General features: G+C 44.9%; 1 protein-coding gene across 1 annotated transcript in view; it reads left to right on the top strand.

Annotated features, from left to right (window-relative positions):
• LOC120842253 (CDK5 and ABL1 enzyme substrate 2) overlaps nucleotides 1-25,385 on the top strand; it is a 96,765-nt gene that overhangs the window by 56,873 nt on the left and 14,507 nt on the right. The window contains exons 2-8 of the mRNA XM_040213285.2: nucleotides 12,892-13,025; nucleotides 14,849-14,963; nucleotides 15,730-15,816; nucleotides 16,619-16,751; nucleotides 18,685-18,862; nucleotides 20,244-20,380; nucleotides 23,716-23,822. Coding sequence (XP_040069219.1) covers nucleotides 12,892-13,025; nucleotides 14,849-14,963; nucleotides 15,730-15,816; nucleotides 16,619-16,751; nucleotides 18,685-18,862; nucleotides 20,244-20,380; nucleotides 23,716-23,822 — 891 coding nt within the window. The remainder of the gene's footprint in view (nucleotides 1-12,891; nucleotides 13,026-14,848; nucleotides 14,964-15,729; nucleotides 15,817-16,618; nucleotides 16,752-18,684; nucleotides 18,863-20,243; nucleotides 20,381-23,715; nucleotides 23,823-25,385) is intronic.

Here is a 25,385-nt window from a genome sequence, read left to right as displayed (position 1 = left end):
GGTCTCAAATCCTTATTGGGCAGTCAAATTGCGTGTGAAACTGTTGAAACTCCTGCTTTTCTTTTTCTTTTTTTCCCTCTATGTTTACGTGGTCTTTTTTAGTGGAACCTCTGAGGCGAATTAGACCCCTTTTTTTTGCTTGGATTTGTGTGTTAAGCATAGGAAACTCAAATGTGATGCTCTGGGGAACTGGTATACATGTGCTTTGTGACACACACACAAACACAAATGTACAGGGTGTCACAAAAGAAAATTTTTTACCGCAAAAATAAACTAGGCATCGCCGAACGCTCATTCTCCGCCCAAAGGTAGAGCTAGAGGTCACAACCATATGCCAAAGTTTCAGCCCGATCCGATAACTTAATCAAAAGTGATTTTCTGAAAATTCAAATGGGAAAATGGAGCCCATTTTTGCCCGTTTTCGGTTTCTGGTGCCATAGAGCCCCATGTGTTTGAAAACTCCTGTCTGCCGCCATTTTCCCATTGAAATTTTCAGAAAATCGCTTATAACTTTGGCATCCGGTTGTGACCTCTAGCTCTACCTTTGGGCGGAGAATGAGCGTTCGGCGATGCCTAATTTGTTTTTGCGGTAAAAAAGGCCGTGTGAATTTTCTTTTGTGACACCCTGTATATAGAAATTGTTGTTACTAAAAGATGGCGATCTGTCGTCTCATTCTGTCCCCGAATCTTCTCTCTTTCTGTCCTTGCCCGTATTTTTTTCCCCTTACCTCGACACCCCTCCTTTGCTGACGATGGCCAAATGCAAACGAACCAAAAAAAGACTTCGAGAGTCCTTTCGGGCAGTGTGCTTTTCGGCGTCCCTCGAAACGTGAGTACTGTAGCAACCCTAGTCTCAAAGTTCAAACTTTACGTGGTGCGGCGGAACGACTATATATCTACAGGCGCTGATTATACAAATATTTTTTTTCTATGTCGTTTATTCTATCGAGACGTGACAGATGTTGTGAATGTAGTATATGTTAATGATATTGTATCTAATCTACAATGCAAGCTCCTTTCTGAGCTAATAAGGAGGCATTTGTCTAGGTCACCGACATTTGCTCCTGCGGCAGGGTGTCCACCGGGTGTTGGCTGTAGTTGGCAAAAGACAGTATATCGTTTGTGCGGGTCCATATCAGAAGAGCGAATGACATTTTAGCGAAAGGCGACATTTGAGCGAATGGTCGTTTTAGCGAATAACGGGGGCGCGCGTTAACCCATCCGTCGCACTGCGCTTTACGCCGCTTCGCGGCGACAGTCTACGGCAACTCATTACAAAAATATGAACTCACTTGGCCCACCCGTAAACGCCGCTTCGCGGCGTTTACGCCGCGAAGCGGCGTTTACGCTTTGACTATTCGCTCTGACGAATAGTCAGACGTTTACGCTCTGACGAATAGTCAGACGCACTTTAGCGCGTCTGACTATTCGCTAAAGTGTCGTTCGATGAAACGTGGGCGTTCGCTAAAACGTCATTCGATCAAGTGAGTGCCTCCCCGTTTGTGCTGTCCAACTGTAAACGACCGCGTACCTTGGTCTTGCACGTGTCGCACTTTCGCGCTCGGTGCGAATGGAACAGGGGCAGAAAAGACAAAGACAGCGTTTCAAGGTTGGGACTTTGTGCGCAAGGGCGCGGTTCTGTTTCCGGTGTCTGGAAACGTTCCCGTCGGCGTGGGAAAGTCTCCTCCAGAGAGGATCGTGTTTGTCCTCCTGGTAGGACCGGATTTCGTCGACATGGCATTGGCGGCCCTCGGTTATTCAACTTCCCATAGTTCGATTCTGAGTACCGCTTTATAAGAAAATTCCGCTATTTCGTGTTTCTGTTTTGCCTTCCCTATTGAAAAAACCAGCTTAAGCTGGTCCCAGCTTCAAGCTGGGTTATTGCCCCAGCATGCCCAGCTTGGCATGCTGGTCATGCTGGTTGATCTGGTCATACTGGTCATGATGGTTGATCTGGTCCCAGCTTCAAGCTGGGTTATTGCCCCAGCATGCCCAGTTTGGCATGCTGGTCATGCTGTTAAACTGGTCATGCTGGTGAACTTCCCAACCAGTTTAACCTGTTTAAATTAATACACAGAATAAAAAAGCCAAGCTCGTCAGAAAAGCCAACTCGGCATCCAATTTATTATTTTCGTACTTGCGGCAGCCTCACATGAACTCAAATGCTACACATCCTCGGCGCTGACACAGTACTAACCGACGCACAGATTCTCGGTGCAAATTGTCTACAATGTTAATAAAACCAGATTGCTTATCTCTCAACACGAAAAAAATACTAGACACAGGCCAAAAACAGGCAATAGCAGACGAAAATACTACACGGACGAGAGAAGCGAACCTGGGTCCCGCCAGCGATGGGGGCGAAGCGGCAACTTGCGTGGTCGGCAGAGGCGAGGAAATCCGTGTGGCTTGGATGGCATTGGCGATACTCCTCGGCACCGCCGTCATTCTTGGGCACACACACGTTCGAAGACACGAAGCGACGCCGCGCAGTCGGGACGTCTGACATCTTCCCGCACTGAACGGACTGCCGCTCGCTGTCTTCTCAAAACCCGCTTCGCTTGCACCGTCGTTCAACTAGTCTCCAAACAACGCGCACACAGCCGTCCCTTCGATCTGCCCTCTGCCCAAGCTATCCAAACGCGTCTTCGATTCTCCGTTTCTACCACTCTCTCTCTCTCTCTCTCTTTTCTCGCACACAAAGGTAGCTTGCAGCGCGCCTGACGCGCCCGGTGGTCTACCAAAAACGAGAGGACAAAGAACAGGACGCGGCCTCGTTCCAGCAGCCGACCTTGTCGCGCGCGCTCCCAGCAATGCCAGTTCGGCTATCTCTAGCCGACCTTGGCGTGCGCGCTCCCAGCATGACCAGCTTGACCACCACGATTATTATTTCGACCAGATTCACCAGCTTGTCTCCCAGCATGACCAGCTCGTCTCCCAGCTTGACCACATTGGCTCCATGGAAAACCAGTTTGACCAGTTAAGACCAGACTGGCTCCCAGCTACACCAGATTGAATCTAAAACCAGATTCGAGTGAGACCATGCTGGTTTTTACTTAGACCAGACTGACCAGCTTAAATTCCAGCTTGCCCAGCTTAAACCAGCTTGATTGCCAGCTAAACCAGTTTAATTACCACATTGACCAGTTTGACCACCTTGATTACCAGCTTGACCACCTTAATTACCAGCTTGACCAGTTTGATTTTCATGCTGGTTTTTCCAATAGGGTTTGTAAAAGGGGGGGGGGGGGGGGGGGGGTATTTTCTCTTCGGGATTCGGTGTTTTTTGGTGTATATTTTCGGTGCCGGATAAAGGGTGTGGTTACCGAAGAAAGAAGCAGTCTCGCGGACAGCTCAACTTCGTGCGCGGTTGTGTTCCGGCTCAACACGAAAGAAAGTCGCAAGTTGATATATACGGGGTATTTGATTTTGATTCGAACAGATTATTTTTACAAAAGCCGCGAAAAGAAGAAGAATCCGGTCTCTGCAGGTGGGTTATAGGGCTGATCTTCACGGTGTGTAACTTTTTTCTTGGTGAAAATAAACGCGTGGTTCCAATTAGAAACCTTCTGAGCGTCATGTGAAGCCACTAAATTAGTTAATCTTAGAAAGATTCGATGCACGTGGGCAGCGCTGGCATGCGCCCAAGTTACCACTCGGGCAACATGGGCAAAAGGATGTCGGTGCGAAAATGAAGTGATACCTCTTGCACGAGTTGAGACTGGCGCACCCCCTCGCTTATTACCTGCTCCGAACCTTTCGAAAATTGATTAGATTCCTGGTTTGGGATGACGCTCAACACTCAACACGTTGCTAATTGGAACCACGTGTTTATTTTCACTAGTTAAAAAGGTAATGAACGTATTTTAGCTAATCACTTGACTTATTATGCCCCCCCTGGCAATGTGTAAACCACCTGTACAGACCGCACTGTACCTTTAACGGCTTTTTTATATAAATATTTTTAATTAAAATTAGGCATCCTGTATTATTTTCTAAAACGCAAACTTTGCGGCTTTTCTTATTTAATTAAGGGCAGTTTGGTTTTAGGGCTTACCGGTTTTGCCCGATTTTAATCAAACCGACTCGGGGAAACAAATTTTCGGGGTTTGTCGGTAGACACAGAAAACGCAACCCTGCTTAGTTAATCCGAGATCGTCGTTTCACCTCGCTTACGGGCGCCGTTCTGTCGACAACGCCGCTAGCGTTGTCTACGGGGTCCCGTCCCTCGTTGCGAGTTGCAGAGAGGGACGCGAGACGGTCGGCGACGGCTCCGAGCAGACTGTTTTCCGACGCTTCCGATGCAGCCGAGACTCTTGTCAAAACGAGACCTTGGTCACGTTCATTGGAATTGTTATACATTCAGTCAGGTTGGGCTCGGCCATCCATTGTCCTCGGTGACTTCTTTCCTCAAACTTCAGAAGTGACGGGAAGGAGCGGAGGCACGCACACGCGTCTGGGAGCAGAGACCTTTAGACGGTCTGCCACTTTGTTCTCAAGACCGCGGCCCGCATTCAACCGCCCGCTGCACATGTCGGAGCACCTAAGTGTTTTAGTCAGTTCTCGGGTATGAATTGTTCCTCTAACGCATCGTGCAGTGATGCGATTGCTCCGCGATTCGCGCCAAATTATGCCGAAGTGCTTACCCTGCTACACCCTCCTACATTTTCCCGAAATGTGAGGAATTCGCCAACATCGTGGCATGATTTAATTCCACTTTATGAATAGTTAAAACATCTCGCCCCCCGGTGCGAATTTTCGAAACTTTCGATTAACGCCTCAAATGACAATGATTTTCTCATGCTCCTCGTCAGTTCTGAGCGCGCACCAGTGCAGTGCAGTGAAGCGACAACCCCGGAGTAAGTATCGCGATTTTATGAATCTTGCTTCTCCGCAGCGCACCCTTGTGCTAAGGAGAAGACACTCCTCCAGGGCGGGGCAACACGGACGCATCAAATATGCTAAAAAATGGGGGTGAAAAAATGGTGTTTGGCGAGTGTTGATGCATAGCCTCGCTAATGGAACAACGCGGACAGTTCATCTTCTCACGTGCTTATTTGTTTGCAAAGCACAACAATTCCTAGTTTAACGCACTCTTGTTTTTTGTTTTTGTTAATTTGACTCACGCGCCAACACGCCGACCAGAACCATGTGGTAACTACAGCACCAAGGCCGAAAGTCCCTGCCACCATCTTCGCCGCCGTCCCCGCTCCCCTGGTTCTTCGTTTGTTTGAGAGAGGGCGAGGGGCGGGCTGTAGTATCGAATACTGTCAGTAGTTTGACAATCCCATACTCTTCTCCCACTTTTTATCAAGTGTATTTTATGGCCTAGAAAAAAAAAAGGGGGGGGGGGGGGGAATTGCTTATGCACAGTCAGCAGTGCCAGCTGAAATTTGGATTGGATGAAGGAGTGCTGGTAGGGGAATATATCTATCACATGCATACCTATTTCATACTTTTAAATATATTATAGTTAATTCAGTAAGCGTAGTTAGATTCCTTGCTTGAGAAGTTTTTTTTTTTTTTTATGTTTTCATCAGAACTGGGGGCTCCCATCAAGTTTTGCAGTCTGCTGTGACCACTGATGTATATTGTGGTAGGCTGGATCGGTAATCGAGGCTCGTTTTGCTGGGCTCGGTCAAGCGTGACCACCGGCAATCATTGAATCAGATTTCTCTCATCTGTATTATATGTTGGACGACCAAATTTCCTACAAAGTTTTCTAGGAATGGTGAGAAATTTCTTTGTTGTGATGTCGATACTTCCTCACTAAATTTTTGGGGGAAAAAATTCTTTTCTATCCTCCGTTTACTTCCTCCACTGGCCCCACTACCAGCCAGCAGCCGGAAAGGCGTTTTGATGCCATGCTTATTTTTATATATATATATTTTTTACATACAAAGGGTAGCAGATTGCATTTGAGGCATCATTTTTGTTTCCAAATCAAAGCAGTCTATGTCTGATGACAAATCTACTCTTGCTCGCCAGAGTAGCTCCTCTTTTTTTTCGTGTTGCGAGTTCTTTTAAGAAAATACGGGTGTTTTGAAGTATGACGAATGATACAGAATGGCCGAGCAGTCAAATTCCATCGATGGCAGCAGACGACAGTGATTGGCAGGCTGTTTGTGTAATGTGTAATAACCTTTTCAGCAGTTACTGACAGCTACAAATTCTCTCTTACTCCTTCTGCGAAAACTCACCTAAGTTTCTTCGAAAAGTTAATTTTTATCCATTTCTCTCATAGACTTGCATGTATTGGCGACGTGCGCGATCGAAAGCGTCACTGTGATTGGCCTTCTGCGATTGGCTGTATGCTGACTGTGACATCAGTAAAGGATTTCTGATTGACGGAAATAAGAGGTATGGAAAAAAACTTCAATTTTGACGGTGTTGGCAGTGCTGGTTTCAGAGCGCTATGATTTTAAGCTTCCACCATGCTCATTACAAGCACCATCAAACTTGTTGTTCGCAAGGTTCTGACATCACGAGAGGCAACTATAAGAAGGCGCCACCAAAACATCTCGCCGATAATAGGGCGTTTTCAGTTTCACTGACATAATTTCGTTCACCATTTTGTTGTCGCGAGCTGTCTGGCGCGTGCTGAAGGTGAATAGTCCAAGGATTCACGTGATGCCCTCAAGTCGATAGTGCACAGAATCTTATAAGTTTCGTCACACCTCTTTTTTTATTCTTCGTCTTCCAACCAATAATACATTTTCTCACTCACTCACTCTAACAACAAATTGGCAGACTGGGATCATGGGAAAACACCCTATTGCCTGGCTTCAGAAAATAGCTGACGGTGGTGCCACCGTCCAGCTCCTGATCCGAAATACAGCCTACCACAATAGAGTTTAGTGGCTTTGACGAGTAAGTCGCCATTTTGTCTTCAAAGCAGGAGGCTTGGTGTTGCTTACTTGCTAAGGACCTTCTGGGGGCCTGGCATTCTTGTAGACTGAGTTACGACTGTCACACAATCTTTATCTTTGTCATTTTAATAATCTTTCCTTGTCATTGCACTAACATTGCAACCTACTATATATGCTACGCTATTCCATTGGTCCGCAAGAATCTCATCTGGAATTGTCGTTGTTTATCTAATATCTGTGTCAGTATCCTGAAATGAATTTTAGTTCTGATTATTTTTTAGGCACTTATGGCCTTACGTTTGCACGAACCACATTACTTTAATTTAGCAAGTTTGATAGTGTGCTTCTGCCTTTTTTTAGGGCAAATTCACACATTTTTTAATGAAGTCTCGTACCTTTTTGAGAGATCAGTAAATTATTCTTTTGCAGTTTAATATTTCAACTACCAGGCACCCTAATGTTTTTAGACTCATGAACGGCTGTTTCACCCCACCCCCTTCTTTTTTTTATTTTTGGCCCAGACGGCAAAAAGTTTACCGAAGCTCTCAGCAATCATTTGTTTATGACCACCTAAAAACTCTTTGTATTTGGCAGCCAAAGCATACGTGCAGCTGTGATAGGGAGTCTGGAAAAACTTTACCCTAGCTCTCAAGCAAACCACCAACACACAACCTCGAGTTTCTAACGACTGTTTGTTGCAAGATTGTTTTTGTTGCAAATCGACGACGTTTGGGGTGTTATCCTTTACGTCCTCGGATTTCCACACCAAGGACGACTAGATTTACTTGGCCCATCCCTTTCTGACACAAAGTAGAGCACATGCCGGCCCCTTTCGTCCTCCAGCAGGCGCAAACGGCGATTTGAATGTCTCGAAATAGTATGCATCGAAGAGAGCCGCTCAGAAAGAGGCGGAGTGACGAACGCTTTGAAGCACTGCCAGCTTTCTTCCCGGGATTCTCGAGAACAAAACGGTCTCATTACCTTGGCAAGTGGCAGCCGTGCTAATCTATGGGCGCAGCACAGCACCAAGAGGTCACAATAACAAACCTTGGGAGAGGAGTGCCAGTGAGTGGCATTGCTGCCAAGGTCACCCTTCTGTTGCTGCTGCCCGGCAGATTGCCCTTGCTCTCGGTCTTCTTGCTTTCCCATTAATTCTCGTTTGTTTCTTTCGATTTCATTGTTTTTGTTGTTATCGTGTCTAGCTCGCACTGACGCCTCCAGGCGTGTTTCTTGCGACACGGCTTGATGCACAGTCGGGTAGCTTCTTAAACCTCGTTTACTGATTGAATGTCATGGCAATTCGTTCTTTCTAAACTGGACTAAGATTTTTAATGCTCTTTTTTTTTTCTTTTTTTTTTTCAATGTTTTTGTTGTTATTGTTGTGTCTGGCTGAGGTCTCTGGGTGGGCTTAAGACCTAGAGTGATTCACGGTCGTATGGCTCATCAAATCTCGTGTTGGACCAATCGAGGAAATGCACGAGTGGGTCTTCTTTTCTTTTTAGTAATTGTCTTTGTGGAATTGAGTCTCCATAAGTTTTGACTGGCAGTCTGGATTGGAACCTGTTGCAGTCTTAAATTATACAAGAGAGTATAAACAAAGAAATACTAAATAAATAGGCCTAAATAAGCATTTAAATATAAAACTTTTTAACTAGAGCAAAAATAAAAAAAAAGAAATGTAAGGTTGTCAAATACATATAGGTACTTTATTTTTAAGTGCTCTTTATTACTATTGTGACATTACAAAATGATTGTGACCCTGCGAACTCTCCAGACATAAATCGAAGCACATAGGACCTTTGGCATATACAGGGCAGAAGACCAATGAAAATGAAGGGGATCGGTGGCCGAGTGGACTAAAGCGCACACCCAGCTCGACGCGTGTGGAGCGAAAGCTCGCGCTGCAGAACCCAGAGATCCTGGGTTCGAGCCCCACCCCTGCCCGTTTCAATCTGGATGAGCATCGTACCGGCATGCGGTCATGTATCACTACTGCGTGAGCACGTTAAAGGCCCCAGGTTAGCAGTCATACTGCACTGGCAAAATTGCTCATCTAAAGTGTAAACCAGTGTCGCCTCATCCTGGCAGACTGACCTTACGCTGTATAAATCACTGAACGTCCAATTTGACTTTTTGGCCATTGAAAATGGTAGATTGCATCATATCACAATGCACGATATACATGAGAAAGCAAAGGAAATTTTTCAGAGTTATGCAGACACGAAGCAGGGAACTACGAATAATAATTCTGATGATGACAATGCACAATAAATGACATGGCGAGAGAACCAGCTTTTTGATGCAGTTTTCTAGACATTTGCGACTAGGGGATTTTGAGTTAGAAGCAAATTCAAAGCAAATAGTGATTTCGGCTGAATATTGTCTAATGAATAGTTTCTCCGAGCTTTTCACTACTCCACCATGCCTAAACGAAAACCCATCTGAACTCGTAAAGGTTGATCCCATGCTTCCACTTGTCCATATCTAAACTAATTTTAATCTAGCTATATTTATGGACGGTGACCTCACAAAGTCCATTGCCAGCATAGAGATGGCAAGTAAACAATGCAGTCGACATGCAGTTAAACCTGTAGAGATTCCCATCGTACCTAATCGAGGGGATTTATAAATCACCTTGCTTTACGCAAATATTTTTTATTAAATCTAGAATTTTAAAAGAAAAAAAAGTAACACGTTTACAATCTCTTGTAACGCCGATTTAGGGCGGTGCTCTTGAGGAGAGGAGGATACTGAGGGGAGGTTACGCCCCTCCTCCTCCCTTCCTCCTTCTTTCACACTCAAAACACGCTTTGTCTCACAACGTTTCAGCACGGTTCCATTCTAAAACGTCACATGACTTCCACCGAAATGTCACGGTGACGTTTCAGCATAGTGCCGAAACGTCGCGTGACGTTTCAATGCAATGCATTATGGGATGTTTCTCATAATTCACCGCGCGGTTACGGCGACGCCGCTCAAGCCGGAAACGGGTGCCTAAAAGCTGCGCTTTAAAAAAAAAAAAGGGACGATCATGCTATGAAGGTAGGTTGTCAGGATATCTCTGCCTAACATATGACCTGCATAATAGCCAAAATTTTATTTTGCACATTTTACTCTAGCGTAGATTTCAACAGTCGCAAAAGTTTTGTTTCTTTTTACATACGCCACGCGCGTACGTGCACCATCCCACTTTGAAAGTGGGCTGTCCTCTTAACTGTCATATTCATACTTTTTTAAGTGTTGATCGCAGCGAGTTAGCCTTGTTGAGCACCATTCTTATCGAGCACCTGTTCACTACAGAGAAGCAACACATGTGGAAGCAAGCTCCGAGGGTGTTGCTTCTCCGCAGTGAACCGGTGCTCGGTAAGAAGAGCTCTCAATGGGGCTAACTAACCGCAGTCAACACTTCGAAAAATATGAATATGACATTTCATCTCGAAGACAATATTGAATAGCGTAATATTCGAAACTACTATTCTAAAATTTGAATATTTGCACAACACTACAGTTTTCTTTCATTCTTTTTTGATAACTTAGTTTGTACCTTTGGTGCGTATCACGGCGCTGATTGTTTTGCGAGCGCTTATTTTTTGCGTTGGCAGTCGCGGGCCGGCATTGAATTGTAGTAACCTAAATTATAAGTTAATATGGATTCTTTGGTAGCTCAATGCAGATCTATATTTCACTAGATGAACTCTTTTTAACTATAAGCAAACTTTGTTTTTCTGGTAGACCTCACAAGCAGTTATGAATAAAAATAATTGAATTTGACATTAGTTAAATAATAAATTCACAAAAAGTGCCCTCTTGTTTGGGCAAAATTTTAATTGGTTGTCTTTTAAACCTAAAATGTTAATGTTTCCTTGTCCTTGCTTTTTTTATCCAAATTAGTTATGTTAATAGCAGTCCTATTGTGATGGAATTGTTTGACCTTGACTGCTTACTTATATTCTGTGGCCTTTACTAGTAATGGTTATTTGATTCTGCACCCCCAATCTCTAGAGGGAAGGTTGCAAATTGGAAAATGCACTTTGGATTGGATGTCCTGCAGTTAACATCGCGTCAACCAGTTCCCCACCAAAAGCGGAGATAATTTTAACAACATCGAAATTATTTATTTAAGAAAATATAATTTTGAGAAGTAACTTTACTGAACTTCCTAAAAATATAACTAAGTTACAGTTGCATTTTCTTAAACGTGATTGTAACTTGGAAAGTACCACCTGTACTCATTTTTACCTTAAGACTCGCTGTATAAAAAGTGTGGCACCTCACGGAGGAACAGCTGTAGTGTCCCTCTTTAGTATGTTGTGTGTTAGTCCACTTGCATATGCATTTCAGATAAGTTATTTAAACAGAGTATTCTCGAGGAAAATGTTACAGAATGCCACAGAAAAACATTGAAAAATGCGCTTTTGTCATGCAGTCACCATCACATCCAATGACACATTTTTTTCATGCACTAGATACGTAATCATTTTTGTGCTGTTTTTTCTTTTTTTGTTAACTATTAAATTTTTGCGAGGACCTAATTGTCACGAACTTTGCGCATCGCCTACAGTTCACGAAAAATATGTCCCGTGAACAATTCGGGCAATAGGTGAACGCTATGGAAGCTACACTCGATTCGCGAAAACTAGAACCCGCGAAGAATTTCAAATTTTCAGCTTTGGCCCGGTTTGTGAAAATTAGAGCCCGCGAAAATTAAGTTGTTTACAATATTTCTTCCTACTGTAATGCTATATGGCGAAGTAGGCATTTTAATAACGATAAAGAATACATAAGTTTCAGGAAAACATTTATTTAAAAAAAAACATATAATGAGAAGAAATAGTCGTAAACTGAGAAGAAAGAATAAACTTCCAAACATCTCTCAACAAGAATCAAACATTAATGCGGCAATTTGGGCCAGTTGGTTCATGATCGTCTTTTAGTGCTATATAAGGGATTGGTTTTTCAATAAATGTTAGTTGCGAGTGCACCAGGGTTTACGTCAACTTCTTGTTCCTGTCTTTTTTGGCGCTTATTTGTGAAGAATCTAACATTTGGACCCCAAGATTGTGAGTCTGACGCTCCACCACTGTGGCAAACAAAATTTTGTGAAGCGATAGTTACTTTACTGAGGGTAAGAAGCGCGTCGGTAACCGCATTGCCATATCACGAGCTTTGACGCCACGGAAAAGATCGGAAAGAGCCGCGGGAAATTGGGGAAGAGTGCAAAACCAACTAATTCTGTGCATATACTGACTTCGCTTGTAGGATCCCCTCCCTTCATACAACTAGTATTGTTGCTGAAGTTGTAACCAGTTGCAGCAACTTGAATACTTTTGACCTAGTTACCTTACAGCCCCTGTGTTCTACCTTAATATATTGAGCAAGCACTCGCACAAAATATGGAGATATCTCGAAAAACTTGAGTATGGGCACTTGATACAAGACCAGTTTCACCGCCTTGCACCACGTTGCTCGGAGAAGTGGCTGACGACGAGGAAAACTTTACTTACACCCGTGGACAACTTCCTGTGTCATCTTTGACGACAGGCGGAGCGTGCATGCGCAGCTTTAATCGGTGCTCATGCGCATGTCCCCCTCCCTACCTTTGGCTGTGTACCTACAGAAGGTTGCTTGCGGCTGTAGGTGAGTGGGTTGAGAAATCGGGGCTGGGCAATCAACGTGTTGTGTGCTTCATTCTCGAACATTACAAAAGTGGCGGGTGGGAACTTTTAGCAAGCCGGGTGCATGCTCAGTAACTTACGGTATATGCCAGATTTCCTCCACCATACTCCGCTCCGGTTTACGACGGGCCGCATCGGATGCTACGAGTCATTCCTGCCAATACAGAGCAGCGAACTTATCACGTGACTAGGCGCCTTGCATATTGATATGTCCCTCCCAAAGGTCACGTGACACGGTTTGGAATTGTCTTTGATGGCTCGTAAGATCCTCTGCTGTCCGTCGTCGCATGAAACTGAGTATATCCGCACACGTTGCCTTCTCTCAGTGGTGGCACGCTTCCTCGCAGGGTCTACAGCTTTGCGTCCGAGACGCGGATCCGCCTGCCGTCGTTCAGCAGCAAGAAGAAACCCCTGACAAGGCAACATTCCACAAAGCCCCTGCAGCAGCAGCAGGCAAGCAAAGGGAGCAACGAAAGCTTAGGTAAATTACACCTTTTGCCTTCTTCCCTAGAATGTGTAGACCAGGGGTAGCCAAGCTGCGGTTCTTCGCTTGTTGAAGTGCGGCTTACGGCTCCCGCCTCCCCTACCACCCCCCCCCTCCCCATCCCCACTCCCCCGCCTCCTTCCCGGTCACAAGAGAACTTCCCCAAAAAGAGAAATGGAATGTGTTTTAAATCGAAAGATAGGTTGCGGTTTGGTAGTCTTGTGCTACTACCATTTTACGTAGAGTTGGACTGCTTTTGACTCGCATAGATTGAAAGTAGTTAGAGTTTCGATTATTGCTCAGGACAAAGTTTGCCCCCCCCCCCCCCCACGGCTCTTTGAAGTTTCATGTTTTTGTTTGCAGCTCTTAGGCCGGGTCATCCTGGCCACCCCTGGTATAAACCTACGAATCTTTTAAGGCAGGTCGCCACGAAGCGAGAGGTGAAATTTCACGCAAGGTTTAAGGATGGTTCCAATTTTGTTTTCTTTCCTATTCACAAATTTTTTAATCGTAGTAAATGCCAGAATAGCCCACAATAATTTTCTGATGCTTTTGAGAAAAAAGGCTTAGCGATAATTTTTCCATAGACAAAATTCTCTTTCTTTTGACTCCGGAGGTTTCATGTATTCATACTTTCAATTAGTGAATGTACTAGCTTCAAGCACCTCTAATATGTCCCAGCCCGATAAGTTAAGATACCGATTTATGCAGTCCCTTCAAACTGCCATCGATCTATTTGACCCACATGGTAGTACGGTGTAATACGGGGTAGTGTTTGGATTGGCATGACTTGACAATGGGAGCTTGTGAGGCTGCGCGTGTAGACAACAATCGCGGCACTGCAGTCGACAGGGCAGCATAAAGTCGCTGCAGTCCGCACGTGCCTGCGGTGCATGCACTCAACCTCCACCATACTGACCCTGTGGCCGATGCGTCGGTGTCGACACCTATCGCGATCTACACCACACACCTCATGTGAGTCGCTCCGGTCTTAACACTACCCTGTATTCTAGTACACTGTAGCGGTAGTTCATCAATCCCCCGACGTCAGTGACGTCAAAGAATGAGTGGAAGCGATTAGCTAGTGGAGTGAACCCAAAATGGCCAACTGTGCTTTGGCTTCCTTCACCAAACCTATGGTTTTACGCTCTGACTTAGGTAATCTGTACTGGTAAGCGTACTTCCCATGTAGTGGTGCTGCCATCACGACATTCCATTAAAGCTTGATAACCAACAACCACGTGGTTTTTGGTTATTGGTTAATTCAGTTTAAAATGTTTTCTTGCATTTTTCAACTAAATATTGGTGTTTCTGAGGTACTACTGCTACCTACGTCATGTTGAAGCAAAGAAATGATCTCCAGAATTCCGTTTCCGTACCCCTTTTAGTATATTACACCGAAGTTAAGGGGGGCATAGACACTGGTCTTGCAGCGCTGCATTTTATTTATTTGCTCATTTCATTACGATAGGGCCAGGGATGTTGCAGAGTGGAGTGGGTTAGAAAAAAAAAAAACACGCATAACACTGAACAAACAGCACAAGAAATCTCAAATCATTACAGCTCATTATAAAATGAAGGTTAATCGCAGCCTTTCTAAAACTGTTAGTATCAACACCTTCAGACTCTGGTGTGAAAATCTGATTTCAATTCAATACGAGGTGCGGGGAATAAAATAATTATATATTCGTGCTGCCAGACAGAGTGCCAGCTTTATATCCGTGGTGAAACCGCGCTGATAAGTAAAGGGGCGGTGTTAGAGGATGTGCAGTCGGAAATCTGGCTCAACCAACCGAAGAGACTTGAAATATTCTCCCCAGGCGGCACGCAAAGCCGAAGCCGACAGACCTCTGGCAGCTTCTCAGACAGCTCTCACTCGTCGTTCGAGCTCAAGTTTGTCAAAAGTACCAAGGACCAGCCCGTGAGAGATGAAAGGTAAGCTCTGTACCATGCTCAGCAAAATCTTAATGGTTATTGATTTGCCTCAAATTAGCTTCAACACACCAGTAGACAAGACTGAACTAGAAACTCAAATGATTGGTCAGAATCATACCTTTTGCAAAGTTATTGAACATATAAGATAAGTCCTGACCATTTTTTTTTCTTTTTTTCATGTTGGAAGGTTTTATTGGCGGCACTAAAAATATGACGGTGGATGTTTTAATCTAGCCAGATCAACTTGTCCTTGAAGTGTTAGAAGAACTTTGGTGGGGTGAAATGAATGCTGGGGAGAGTTTCTCCAGTGGAACGAAAAAAAAATGTGCGACGTACTGTGTTTTTTAGACTGCCTGCTCGACCTGCAAGTTTTTACATGTCACGTTGCCCCACTAGAAGGCGTGGGGAAATTTGAATGTTTGTTTTGGTATGACATTCAATCGTCGTTTACTCAATTTAGCTCTTCTGAATTTAGAGATAATAAATAGCACGCTGGGAAGAGTAAGGCCCAAGTGTTCCAAAATTGTTGGTCCGAGTAGGTAAAAAAAACTGCCGGAGCTCCCCTTTGAAACGAAAACTTGCATCTGCTTTGATTGCTGAGGTAGAGTCTAGAAACCATTTCTAGAAGTTTTATAATGTTGCTCAAGTTTACTACCAATCTGTCTTGAATCTGATCTGTCAGTGTGATTTGGTTCTTGTCCGTACAAGTTCACCAAAAGCCATTCTCGTGTGCTGTCACCAGAGCTGCCCTTGGTCTTTTCCACAGGGTCTACATGGTCTCTGCAAAGAGGGCCCCCGTGGTGGTCTTCTCGGCACTGTCGTACAACAGAAGAAGCCTCCGAAGCTCTGCTAGGCACGTGGAAAATATCAGCACAAGAATCGTCTTAACCTATCTCTCAATTGTCCCAATGCTCTTTGTCTCGAGATTATCGGCTGTCTATATAATATTTAATTTTTACAATATTTGCCAAACTTTTTTCTTTTACACGCATTAAGATTTAGGAGTTTAACTTTCTTTTCTCGTAATGACCGTTCATTTTTTTTTATGGATAACTTCTGTTTATTTGCTGTTGTCCAGAATGTCCAAAATAGGGATTGCACATAGAGTACCGTACGGGCTGGAACTTCGAGGCTCGGCCCGCAGGCCGGGCCGGGCTCGGGTTTTCGGGCTGGCTCAGGCTTGTGCAGTGCTCTAATTGCACATTGTGGAACATGATAGCATACCTTACACACTAGAAACCTTTGCAATCCTGCCATATGGTAGGTTTATGATGTGGGACTGCTGGTCAACAAAAACATTGATGTGGGCTTGGTATAATCAGCAAAACAGATTAGGATATTGGGGGGGGATGACTGGAAGGCACAAGTAGCATCTCAATATGTACAGTCTTCATGAGCATAAAAGACCCATTTGACGAGAGGGGTTCAGGCAGCCGTGCAGGATGCACTTTGGCTAGGCCCACATTGCTTGGGGTGAGAAAATAAACTCACAGCACCGCCATTTCAACTGCGTCGGTGATCGTGTCTCTCATGTTGTGGGAGTATATGCGAGCATGCACAGTTCTTTGGAAGTGCATTGCTTTTGTTGAGTGACACAAGAGAGTAAGGGCTTTTTTGCATTGAGTTGTGTCTAGACTTGATCATTTTTGCTGCAGGCCCGAGACAAAAACTGAAGCGTCGAAACGGAGACACGCTTCCGGAAATCGCCAGTTGTTGGCCATCAACGACAATGGCGACGCCATGGATATGCTCTCTCTCCTCGGCATCCGACGTCCTGAAGAAGGACAGGTAGCTATCTTGTTTATTACTTGCCTGGTATTTACGGGGCCAGCTCTTAACTACTTGAGGAACCAAGCCTAGGATGGAGCCTCGATAGAGCATGCAATCGACGACCGCTTTGGAGCGGGGACTTTCTCCAGCATCTGCTCCGACGACAGCAAAACGAACTACTCTTGAAAGTGCTTGCTTATGGGTTTTGTGTACCGCCAAAGCGGCGCAGGAGTGACAACAATGGGCGCAGCGGGGCAGAGAGGGAGGATCAAGGGACGCAGCCGCAAAACGAGAGCGCCAGGCCCAGCAGCAACAGGAAGCCATTTTTTTTTACAAAGCGCCAAGCTGGCAGTTCAAGCACCAGTTCACGACCAATCTTTTCGGTGCGGTGTGTAATGTGTGTGACTGATTGGATTCAGGTGGACCTGAGCAAAGACATTCTAGATGGTGCACATTTAACTCTTTCCTGACCACGGGAAAAGTAGCAATTTTCAAAGGATCCTTGCGAACGCTTTTATTTTCCCTACTAATTTGTGTATGGGCCAATATGACGCATCAAAATGTGGATAATTAGTTGTCTTTTTCAAAAGAAACAGGGGCTGGTACAATGTGGGAAAAAGATTGTACAATTTTATTTCTTGAAAATACAATGTATGTGCGGAACTTGTGTACAGTGTATAACACATGTGTAAGACGTATGTGTACAATGTACAACACATACAATGTATGTGTGGAACGCCAAAACTTCTACAGCTGTGTCAAGTTAAAGTACAAATAAATGAGAATTTTGAATATACAAAATGTGCCACACACTTACAACTATTACTTCTGAAAGTTGGTGTACTCTAACTGACGTTGTCTATTTTAGGTTTGTAGGAGAGTTAGCCTCCATAACATGTGAGCTTTTCAAGGAAGGAATGCTTCTATTGGTGAAACACAGATAGTACATTTCACATCCCCAGCAGAATGCTTTCTTTGTGTTCTACCTTAGTTTTGTCATAGCCTCGATTGCAGTTCCATCATATTAAGCATTTTTGTCTGCCTTGTGGGGAACATAAAACGTGCATGCCGGCTCAGGGCAGCATTGATAATTATAGTGATGCTTACCGACAACCGTCTTTTTGAGCGACGTCTATAACATAATTTAAAATGTCCCCATAGTTCTCGAGGTCTAAAAAATATGCCACAGTACAGTTGAATTATGTAAATAATGCCATATTTGTGACAAAGACTGAAGCAAGCAGTTAGCCATGTTAGGCAAGTTCAACCATCGTTCCCAGGACTATTTTTGACAGCCCACCAGCTTGCGATAAAGCTCAAACCTGTGTTGAAACCAAAACTACAGTTCTTTGGCTATCCACGAGATTGTGTAACAAAACTCTCCGCACTAAACTTAATTTCTTGACGCAATTTGGAAACCATAGATCATTGGTTATCGACGGCCTATGGGCGTGGTCAGGAAAGAGTTAAAGCTTATTTGGGAAATGCCAAAGAAACAGCCAATTTCGTTTTCTCCCGCTCTTCGTGGTTTTTACGAGCAGCTGACCGACCCTTGCTGCGGTGTGCAAACGGCAAAAAAGGATGGGCATAAAAACATGATTGCAGCCAAGTAAGAAGATGGTGCAAGCTGCAAGAATAATAAAGCAACAGCAGCGAAATTTTAATCTTTTAATTATGCCTATATGTCTACATCACAGACATGGGCAATGTTTTTAACGCAATATTTTCAGTATTATGCTTCTATTTCAGCAGCGTCATATTGAAATAGATGCGTGTTTTGGAATCGCTCCTAAGTTAAAGTGTGTCTCACTGGGAGTACTACCTTGCCCGGAGAAAACAAAGGTTGCACGTCGGTCTTCAATGTTAAGGTACAAACTTGTACCGAGCGATCGTGCCAACGGTTACGTTCTGCGTACACGGTTGCGGTGACAGTGTCCTTCATGCCTCGCAGTACCTGTCATTCGGGCAGTACCTGGTGTCCTCCCGTCAACCTCACGGCTCCGGCGCACCCCTCCGCTGGTCCAAGTCTCACGAACCGGAGCTGCCCGTGCACAGCCACGTGGGGCGCTGCGTCTCTTACGATGCCAGCCAAGCGACCACACCGCCCAGTGCCAACAGCCTGGACAAGAGTGAGTTGTCAATGTCGTTTGCAGCGTTTGTTTCGCTTCGAGCAGTGAAAAAAAGTGAATGTCGTTTCAGCAAGGTGCGTTTCTCCGCAGCGCTGCCATGCGCTGCAGAGAAGTTTGCCCGAGCGCTGTAAGGAAGCACAACTGAGCATTGCAGAGAAGCCCCGGTGACGTGCCTGAAAAAAGATTTATAAGTCGATTCGGCGTTTTGGTGAACACCGGTAAACCCCCGATAATTAACCCCCTATTCGGTTTTATCCAAATAGGGAGAAATTGAAAAACCCCAAAATTGAAGTTGCCTTGAAAAATTTAAACCCAAGCTTCGTTGGAAAAAAAAAAAAATCTTTAACCGCGGCTCTCTTTTGTGTTGGCTCAGACACAACCTGCTCTGAATTGTCTGCAAGGCCGCTTCTTTCTTCAGAACCACACGCCTTATCTCTTTTCCTTCTTTTATCGGTACTGGGACATTTCCAAATTATTCGGGTCACCACGCCCATGTTTCATGGATGTTGGGGAATCCCATGTGCTTATGCTTGTGCCATATTTTCTTCAACGTAAGCCCGATAAATCCTGATTTCTCGCCGACACCAAAGGTTGACACAAATAAAGCCTAAATCTGGAAAGGAAAAAAGAAAAACTGAAAAATTTTAAATTATTTTGGATTCAAAGAAACAAAAACCGAGAAAACATGGAACCTTATTTATAAGCGTTACAGGCATGCAGCTCTTTCGAAATCAAATTTATACCGAAGGTTCTTTGGTGTACTATTGTCTCTTGGGGGTTCTACTTCTGCATTAGTTCACCTTTTCTGGTGCTCTGTTGCCTTTCTTATTGCCTAGTAAAGACACTAGATCAGAGATCTCCATTGGAGCTGACTACCCTTTCACTGTTTAAGCATGTACATTGTAATTATGATTCTCCCACCAGCCACCTGAGAAATTTTTTGAGCAGCTGACACGAGAATCCTCGATTTTCCGGTTCCGAGGGTTCCACATTGCGAGAGGGTGTAGATCAAAAGGGCCTCGGACAAAATGTTCCCAAGTGTCTTAACACACCGCAGTTCGGAGGAGTGAAAGCTTGCGCTACAAAACATAGGAATCCAACCCTCGTTCCTGCCTGTTTCGATATGAATGAGCGTCGTACTGGCGTGAGGTCATGTATCACTTCTGCTTGATGCATGCTAAAGACCCAGGCTAGTAGTGATATACTGCGCTAGCTCAATTTCTCATGTAGAGCAGAGAAACCAGACGCCCATTGCGGTCGACTAACTTCCTGCTGTCCAAACATACACACGACACCGTTACTTTTAACACTGCGCTTGCAATCTTTTGACGTCACTCGAGGGAATATGGGAGGGGGCTGAGTCTATGCTTTTTGGTTGCAGGCTTCGAGTGGAGCAAGGATGACACAATTCTACCCCACTGCTGCGTGATTCCTGTCCTGTACACGCCGGACTTGCTGGACAACCCGGAGCTGATAGCGGGCAAACACAGCACCCTGCTCACCTTTCCCTCTTACATCGTGAGTGGCCTACCTTCCCTGACTGCTCAGTATTATTTGTGGGAGCTCCCCGGTGTAGCCATAGTGGATCCCCAAAGTACCCTTAGGTGTTCCCAGAGTATTCCTAGGTGTCTCCTGGTGTGCCCTCTTAAATTACCAGGAATACCTTCAGGAGTTCCCCAAAGTTATCCCGAGGTGTTCCCGGAGTATGGGTACCCCCAATGTGCTTAGGGGACCCCAGAGTACTCCCACACTTTTTTTCACTGTAACTTGGCAAACGGAGAAGGCTACAGTCCCTGTGAGCCAATCAATACGTCAGAGGAAAACAGATGACTATAGACCTTTCCAGCAGCAATCTCGAACAAAGCGATATACAGCGCACGTCCCCGATGGATGAATGGATGCTAGCAGCTGTACCCTTTATAACGGGCGGTAGCTTGCGCCACCTAGCCTAGAAATGAACAACCAAAAGTATGATCTCTTTGCTTTGCCAGTTCGCTTACCCTCTGCAATTTCGTAACTATCACCAGGTGGTGTGGGATATCACCAGGATGACCTTTGGGGTATTGGGCAAAAAACCTAAAAACATCACCCCCCACCTTTTCCCTCCGGCGAGGGTGTCACCAATTTTCCTCTGGTGAAATCTTGTTGCCGTTACTCCAGTACCGGGCCCACTGGGAGACAGGGTGGAGACTTTAGGCCGAAGCCACGCGGGAGGGAGTCCCAATTTTCCTCTGCCCCGCCTCTCCCCAGCTGTATCAGTCAGTTGTACATCTTTCAATTCTCCCTAGATAATATCCACCAGTCATCAATGCCCTCTTTGTTATTAAAATTCACTTATCATCCATTCTTTCATTCTCGTGTGCGAACCCCAGTGCTCCGACTAATCTGTAGCCCCCACCGAGAGGGCGGGAGCAAGCCCCATACAGTGTACACCTCAACACCACATGTTCTATTGTCTCGTCGTCCCCTTGTCATACGGCACAGGGCATATCTATTTCCTCATGCTTCGTCCTATATGTCCTAGTCCTCAATACTCCCGTTCGTTCTAGCCTCGAATAACAACGAGCTCCCCCGTGGGTTTGAGAGTGTACGTGAGTGTTGCCTGATTGCACTGGGCTGTGGGTTTCCTTGTCAGTAGGCTGTAGTAGCCCGTGTAGGTGCAATTCCGGACGCTGGTGGCGGCTAAATTGCTGTGTTTTATTGTTTCTTTTGTGTTTTATGGCGAATAGAATTTCTCAGGGCTTTTAAGAAAGCATTGTACTATTTTTGGGAACAAAAACAAACACATTAAAGCTATTTTTGGTGAATCCATGCACACAGAACAAAAACAAATGCAACTGGAATGTTTCCTCATTTTGTGCAGATTTATCACGACGTCATACACTCAGCCGTGTCAATGTACAAATGTTTTAACTATCGAAAATACATGATTCCACAAGATAGCCAAAAGGCACGGGTACTCACCGCTTTTAACATAAAATTGAACAGCTCTCATCAATCGAACAACATATTGCACATACCTCACGGCGGGCAGTCCTCGGTTTCCCACCAGCTGCATTGAATTTGACCAAGGAAAATAGTTAATTACGTGGGGATTTCGAACATTACTGTTATAGCACTTTTTAGGCGCGTTGTGCATTATAGTTTGACAAAAACGTCAAACCTTTGGGTGTAAGAGACATAATACAGCAATTATTGTTTGAATACACCATCCGACCGCACTCCCTGGTGCCTGCACCAAGGCGCAGAAAGAGAGGTTCATCACAATCTTTGATTAGAATGATTTTTATTACGAAAATCGGCCACCCACAAGTGCAATTTGAGGTTTTCTCTTAGGATGCCTGGAGCCTGTAGATTGAGTTATCACCATAAATAGACAGTTTCAGAGTCCACTTGAGTGCCCCTTTAATAATCAGATGATAAAAGCTTTGTCTTAGAGTGCAGCTCTTAGGCGCTCGTTTCCGGTGTCAGCGTCGGCGTAACCGCACGTTACATTATGGGACATTTCCCATAATGGCGTCACATGTGACATCACAAGGGTCTTGAGTGACAAAGAGAAGGAGGAGAAAATTTTTTCAGCTAAATTTAGCAAAAAAATTTCCCACTAGATTTAGCAGAAAGATTTCCCACTAAATTTAACGGAAAGATTTCCCCACTAAATTTAGCACAAAAAATTCCCCACTAAACTTAGCGGACCCCACTAAATTTAGCGGAAAACGTAAAAATTTCCTCACTAATTTTAGTGGGGAATTTTTTACGCTGAATTTAGCAGGAAATGTAGCGAAAATTTCCCGCTAAATGGGAGGGGAGGAGGGGAGGGACATACCCTCCCCTCCTCCTCCCCAAGAGCTGCGCTCTAATTCGGAATTACAGGGAGTTATAAACGCCTTTCATTTTATATCTGAATTAATAATTCCAGTTTTATTACAACCTTTACGACTTCAATGAAACATCAACTTGGGTGCGCAATATTATTCTGTCCTAACATGATTTCCGTGGAATACTATTTGGTTTACCTTCGGCTCTGTGGCCAAAATAACCATTCGGAGCCGTTCATACTGTTCTTCCTCATTCGGCATATGTTGTTGTGCTTGGTACTTTTACACGCAACAGCAAGTCCTGTGTTTGAGGGAATCAAAGCTGCCGTGTAGTTGATGAGAACAAGACGTCACGCAGAAGTGGGAAGGCAAAGTAGACAACATCTCTTGTTAGACAGGCCCAAACGCGTCACTCCTAACCGGGGCTTTCTGGGGGGTCTTGGGGGATCTCAGACCCCCCACTTATTCTGACAGATAGTCTGAGACCTTCCTCCACAGACCCGGCATTAGTGAAATCAAAATCGTATCTTGCAATAAAATAGTAGCTTGTTTTCAGGGATGTGACATTTGGGGATTAGCAATTTGAGGGTTGCAAGTAGAGTGTGAGCAAAGTCAGCAGTGGGGTTTATTTCATGTGCATCTAGTACATCTTGCAAACTCCCCCCCCCCCCCCCTCACACCTTCTTGTAGGGACCCCCCTCAACTTGGCACTGCTCCTAACGTACAATATTTGTGGTGGTGGGAATAAAAATTAACTGTAAATTTATGCTCCAAAGTTTCATTTGCTGGTCCAAAATTGACTTTTAGCTTCTCCGAAAGATGCTCCAAAATAACTCGGACCAATCAGATCACTGGGATTGGCAAGGAAATACCAAACTATAAAGCAGCAATGTCTCTCGTGCAACTTCATAATTTTATGGGGCACTCTAATTACTTACCTGCTGACATTATCTGTCTGATCTGCTGGAATCATTCTGGTGTTTAGCAGTAACTTTATAATGTCACTGTGATTGTACTTCGTTTCTTCTTTTCCAGACGTCGGTCATTGACTACGTGAAGCCGTCGGACCTCAAGAAAGAACTGAATGACAAGTTTCGTGAAAAGTTTCCCTTCATCAAGCTGACGCTGAGCAAACTCCGAAGGTATTCACGGTTGCCTCTCTTCAAGCTTTGTTAAGGCCCATTCACACACTTGCGACTCTTTAAAACAGAGCAACTTAAAACCCGTCTCTTACGATGGGAGAACGCACTGACACGCTGGCGCCATCTATGCAGTGACCCTGGAACTGCATTTCACTAGAGCGAAGGTTTGGCGGTATTTGCGAGGTCACGTGTTTGTACTACTTATGAGAAATACTCATTTCTAACATTGACGAAAGTTTTTCAGGCCAAGCAAAAAAGAGTGATGCGCGAAAGACTGAAAATATACGGGACCGCCCAGTGTTCCACTGCTACCCGATAGGTGGTGCCAGTGTGTCCTCTCATCGTTAGAGATTTTAAGAGGTTTTAAGGCACTCGGTTTTAAGAGGTGTGTGAATGGACCTGTAATCCTTTAAGCAACTTGGACGAGCTGAGCTCGTCGGCCACTTTCTGGCTGAAAATGCCATGGACGAGCTCAGCTCGTGCAGTGGTTTTTTTGGTAGCCCTCAATTCCACGAACGAGCTAGGCTCGTTTGAGTAGTTTTTGTGGCGCTGACCATAGACGGCAACACTCGTTTTAGTTGGCAAATATTTTTTTTGCCTCCGCTGATTTTTGCGTAATAAATTTTTCAGATTTTATGTGTTATACTAGAAGAATAAAACTTCCAAATAAAAAAAAATATGGAATTTTTATATTACTTTAGAAAAACAAAAGTGGCACTTAAGGGAGGACGCAAGTCTTGAAAAGCAAAAAATCGCGAAAAAATCACTTTTTCAAAAATTGAATATTTGGATTGTTCATGCCTTTCTCCATCTCTGCTGTACGTATTGAATCCCAAAACGCCAAATAAATACCTATAATAACGCATTTTCGATGCTTCCGCGGTCGCGAAATGCTGATCGATCAACCTAATCGAGTTCAGATTCGCGCGTGCCTAGTTTCCGAACCGTTTACCGGACGGCAGCCATCTTGGTCTTGTTTTGTTCGTGAATTCTTGCTCTCTCTTTCGCAACCTTTCAAACTGGCGTCACGCTCGAGGCAGCGCCGTTTCGTGAGGTTTCCCGCCAAAGGAGCGCGGCGCCGTGATTGGCCGATGCGCGCGTTCGGAAAATCGGGCTGTACTATTGGCGCCGAGAGGCTCCGGACAGTTCCGAGCAAGTTCCTCCTCTCCCGCTTGCTCGTTCTCTTTCTCCGCGCTCGGTCTCTCCGGCGTTCCCCTTGTTCGCTCCGCTTTTTGTCGTCTGCTATCCGCAAGTTTCCTCCATTGCTCTCGTCGCCTTTGTTTACATTTTTCGATCGCGTCGCATATTTTTCACGCTTCTTTTTCTGTGATGTGGAGGAGCAAGTATAACAGCAAGACTCGATATGCATATGGAGCGTGTAAGCGCCGGATGAAGCAAGTCAGAGCGGCGAAATCGAGGCTCGACCCGACGATCGCCGCGAGGAGTGAGCCCGAGATCACCGCGCCTGCGTGTTCATCGACTGCCGCCGCCGAAGAAAACATCGTTTTTTGTGCGTCTCAAACCACGATAGAGAACACGACTGTTCATCTAGAGACGCAGTAC

This window comes from Ixodes scapularis, unplaced genomic scaffold (genome assembly GCF_016920785.2).
Source record: "Ixodes scapularis isolate PalLabHiFi unplaced genomic scaffold, ASM1692078v2 PGA_scaffold8__174_contigs__length_109621045, whole genome shotgun sequence".
Classification (NCBI taxonomy): Eukaryota; Metazoa; Arthropoda; class Arachnida; order Ixodida; family Ixodidae; genus Ixodes; species Ixodes scapularis.
This window is presented reverse-complemented; position numbering and strand designations above follow the sequence as displayed.